The following is a 4,753-nucleotide window of genomic DNA, read 5'->3' on the forward strand; positions in this document are numbered from 1 at the left end:
TTTTGTTTTTTTACACTTCATATCCTACTAGACTAGATGATGCCCGCGACTTTTCTTATTTCTGCTTTTAGATTTTTGAAAATCTTGCGGGAATTCTTTGATTTATCCGAGATCAGAAGTAGCCTATGCCCTTCCCCGGGATGCAAGCTATCTCTGTACCAAATTTCAACGAAATCAGTCAAACGGATGGGCCGTGAAAGCAGACCAACAGACAGACACACTTTCGCATTTATAATATTAGTATGGATTAATCACACTATTATAAAAGCGAGTTTTTATGCATGGGTATAGTTAAAAGACCCAGAGTGGACTGAGCTATGCTGATTTTTATCCCTGGAAAATGTGAGTTCCCACAGGATTTTTAAGAACTTAAAACTTATTTAAAGGTCAAACAAAAAATGGAGTTGGACAATGAAATTTGTGTAGTTATAAAAAGTAATTTTTAATAAAATTTTACTTAGTATATAAATTATTATAAATAGTGAGTTTTTTTTACACAAGAGTTCTTAATATATTTTCTTTACACATTGTTCAAGTATTAGCGATCATCAAATCACTACCACTTGCAACACAGTCGCTAGCTATAATGATTTTACTGCCCGTCGCAGTTTGTATGACGTCACACGCAGCGACCTCTGCGTACGTCACCCCACCTATCATGAACACCAGTATAGTCCTCGGCTTCACAGAAAACCCACTCACTTTATTATCACTCTTCATTGATTTTAATAATAATTTAGCATTTTTACAACCAAAATCCAAACTACTATTGATATTTAGATTCGATAGTTTTTCATCCAAAGTTTCGAGACCATCTTTGAATTGTTCAACAACTGCACCACCAACTTTTAAGTCGTTAAGTGCTGATAGTTTAGTCAATACTTCTAAAAGAGATTCGGATGTTAGTAAGGCGTTACATAGAACTGCAATCAATGGGACATAACCACCATTAAAGACATAGCTTGGTGACTTCCCATCGTCCGATTTTGAAGGTAGCTGCTTCAATTTGCCCGCTGTAGTCTGAAATTCGTTCTGCCATCTAGGCAATCTGTCACTTAAATTACCTAAATTCGATAGAGATAGTTTAGGACTAGACGGTTGAACTAATAACCCAGCCGTAACTAAATTGTTGAAAACATATAAAAACTTGTAACCGAATGCTAGCAAATACTTATTGACTAAGGAATTGTATTCTTCATAAGATAATCCTTGAGTTAAACTCAATAGACACATAAGACGTAAACTATTGTACATGTGTATATCTGTACCAAAGTTTTCATCGATATAAGTAAAGTTTGATTTCTTATTTCTGTTGTTCAACATTTCACTTTCAGTGAAAGTTACGTTCTCAAACTTGTTATTCATTTCTGATAGAATAGTTTCACTCGCCATAACGTGGTTGACTAGATTCTGTTTAAACAAAGTGACTTGCTGCAATTTTGTTGCCACATAATGTTTCATTTCTTGTATTCCTAACGCTTTAATATCCTCGTTTTTTAGTAGTTTCGCTTTAGAACTCAATACGCTTAGGACTTCAGAGAAATGCCTATGTTTTATCTCACCATACAAATTGTCTAAAGAACTATCTAACATCACAGATGTAATTTTTGATGGTGTTTCTTCAGGTTTAACTAAATTAAGTTTTCCTTTCTTTAGTTTTGTTTCTTTCACATTCAGTTCTAGTTGGCCACAGGTTATATTAAATATTTCACTTAGCAATCCACTATATGTTGCAGGAGTTAATAAACTTGAAGGATAATCTTGGTCCCTATCGATTATAATCAGAGATCCTATATCCTGGGATGAGTTAGTATTTAAAAAATCTCTTGAATAGCTCTCCTTATACACTTCTAGTATATCCAAGACTCTAGCTGATAACTTTCCTAATGATAATATACATTTTGGTCGACCAGTGACATGGAATAAACTCCATAATGCCATAGAGATACTTGACAATAAAGAATGGTTTTGCTCGACAAATAATTGCTTATATAAAAAGGGTAGTTCTAAGCTAAGTAGCTGGTCATCTAGGGGCATTAATTCCCATGCAAAAGCATACAACTTTACAATATCGTATAGACCTCTATTTTCTAATATAGAGTCATAGGAGCTAACTACTTTGGGTACAATAATGATGTTGAAGCATTTAGTATCGGCTAGTGAAGGGGTTTGGCTGAGGACTGATGAGATCTGGTCCAGAACACATTTGTATTTCTGTATGCACGCTGGTATGAAGTAAACCCTGATTGTGTTTGCTGTTGTACCAAGTTGGGGATCCATTTTGTATATTTTATCAACTCCATGTTGCCTGAAAATAAAATTATTATTTATAAAGCCAATTAGTAATAGCCTAGTTAGATATCAGCCTCTTATTTGGGGGATCCAGGATTCAATCCATGGTAATTGGCATGCATATTTTTAGGGTTCCAAACCTCAAAAAGAGCCCTTATAGGATCACTACATTATCTGTCTGTCTGTCGTGTCTGTCAAGAAACCTACCTACCTAATTCCTGTTGACCTAGAAGCATGATATTTGGCAGGTAGGTGGGTCTTAGAGCAAACGGTAAGGGGAAAAATCTGAAAACTGTGAATTTATGGTTACATCACAAAAAATAATTAAAATATGTTTATAAACAAATAATTAGTGTTTTGAACTTTTAAAGTGAGATTACTATATGTACCAAGAGGTGTATCAATCTAAAACAGATTTTTATGCATTTGTTTTTAATTTATTGTACAAAATGACGAAAAATACGACTGCAGTGCAGAAGCCCCAGTGCGCGAGTCTGGCTTGCACTTGGCCAGGATTTTTTCTGATTTATTCGTGTTCTAACCAATTAAATATCACTTGAATAGTGAAGGTAAACATCGTGAGGAAACTCGATGCCTGAGAGTTCTCCATATTCTCAAAGGTGTGTGCATTCTGCCAACCTGCACTCTACTAACCCAAAGTACTCATTGCATGGTTATGAAAAGTCGGAATTCAGCCAGCCTGATCAACTGTTAAGCATTACCTACCGTAACTAGGCAAGAAGTTCGTCAAATATGGTACAGAAACATTCAAATAACAACTGATTCCGCCCATTTTAGTCATACATCCTGAGACGAGTTATAGCCCATAATTGATGATCAGTACAGTTGGAGTTCAATAAACTATTGCTAAAACCATTGTTATATATATTGTTTAGAACCACTTTAACGCCATACCTAAGCCAGGTAACACCACAAATCCTTTCCAAAGGCTTAATAAGCGAAGGATCGATGATCAAGTCCACCTTGTCGCCACATTGACCGAAGATTTTCTGTAATTTATGCTGAGATATCAGGCATAGAGATGCCAGCTTCAAACTAAGCGGCTGATCCATTGTTTTAAGTTTCTCTTTTGTTACACTCCTTTGCTTATTTTTCGCATTTTACGAGTTCAAAATATTTACAAAATTATGAAAGCAAGTAGTAATTTTCACTTTTTTGATCTGTGGTAATTTGTATATTATAATAGGTACCTACTCTTTGGGTAATTTCGTAATTTCATAGACAACACACAGGTAATCATAGATAATTTAGCATAGAGTAAAGAGTAAAGTAATACTTTTTTGGCAAGTTTTGTTATTATGATTTGTCCGTAGACTCCTTGAGGTGGACTCGTAGATAAAGTAATAAAGTTAGATACAGGAACGTTTGCTTTCTCATGCACACTAAAAAGAGAGCACAGATAAAGTTACTAATGTGATAACTAAACAGAGACGCAGCTAAACTATTTTTTGTCCCAATATCGTGTAATTGGTCTTTTTCAAGAATACATACAAGGAATGCAACTTTAGTTGCAAAACAAACCATGAGAATTCGTGGCGTGATCGTATTTCTCATTAAATGTTTACTTGTTTTCACATAAAAAACGTTTAATACAAATATTGTTGATCGGTTAATACAAATATTGACTACTAAACAATGGTAATTGTCGTGTTATTCATCGTTACGTAGTGCTATCGCTATCTCATAAGCGGTTACACAGTACTTCAATCTACCTTTATTACTCTATCTACGGGTAGACTGGTAGACTCCATAATCCATAATCCCCTAATCCATATAGACCGTAGGGTGGTAACTACTTAAGGCTCACAACTCCACAAACAGTGACAACAGACAAGTCACATGCCTACCACATGCCCAATCTTGCCAATCCATGCCCATTGCCCAGTCCCACCATATGCCATATTATTAGGAACCCATATTACCTATATCTAATGTAGGTACCTATGTGTTCATTTGGAAAAGAATAAAACAGATAAAATTTATTTTTAAAATATTTATTTAAAAATTAATTTTCTCGACACAATTGTTTGACAATTAATAAATAACTTAGAATAATTATTATTCGCTTTTGAATGTTCTTTGATATAATGCTTTATATAAATTGTACACATAAGACGTATAAAATGTATAATAGATACCTATTAGAAACTATTCGAAGCATATCACGTTAAAGTATTAAAACCAATAAATATGAATACCTATATATTTTAGAGTAGTTAATTTTATCTGTAGACTTTGGTACTTTATATTGGAGTTATTAATAAAATTAGCCACTGAACAAAATAGAGAAACAGTGCATGACTTAGAAATTCTAAAAATAATACTAAAGGATCGGACGCCAGACTTCTAGTCGCAGTTCAATAACCTCCTTGTCGCAGGACGCAGACATACTTGTCTATGGTAACAAAGTTTTTTTAATTCACCAAAAGGGCGGGATATA

The 4,753-nt window shown here is 34.3% G+C and overlaps 1 protein-coding gene across 1 annotated transcript; it reads right to left on the reverse strand.

Moving 5' to 3' along the window:
• Positions 1 to 259: 259 nt before the first annotated feature.
• Positions 260 to 3,464, reverse strand: Vps33B (vacuolar protein sorting 33B). Its single transcript, XM_034977641.2, has 2 exons — positions 3,208 to 3,464; positions 260 to 2,308 (listed from the first exon to the last, which is right to left on the reverse strand). The coding sequence occupies exons 1-2, from the start codon at positions 3,363 to 3,365 to the stop codon at positions 532 to 534; spliced, it is 1,935 nt and encodes a 644-aa protein (XP_034833532.1). The 5' UTR covers positions 3,366 to 3,464; the 3' UTR covers positions 260 to 531.
• Positions 3,465 to 4,753: the final 1,289 nt, after the last annotated feature.

Source organism: Maniola hyperantus, chromosome 17, assembly GCF_902806685.2.
Source record: "Maniola hyperantus chromosome 17, iAphHyp1.2, whole genome shotgun sequence".
In the NCBI taxonomy this organism is placed as follows: Eukaryota; Metazoa; Arthropoda; class Insecta; order Lepidoptera; family Nymphalidae; genus Maniola; species Maniola hyperantus.

Excerpts from the sequence above, each read along its gene's own strand:
- Vps33B (XM_034977641.2), bottom strand. The coding sequence starts at position 3,365 with ATGGATCAGCCGCTTAGTTTGAAGCTGGCATCTCTATGCCTGATATCT. Across the intron at positions 2,309-3,207 it reads TGTGGTGTTACCTGGCTTAG|GCAACATGGAGTTGATAAAA; the intron begins GTATGGCGTTAA and ends TTTTATTTTCAG.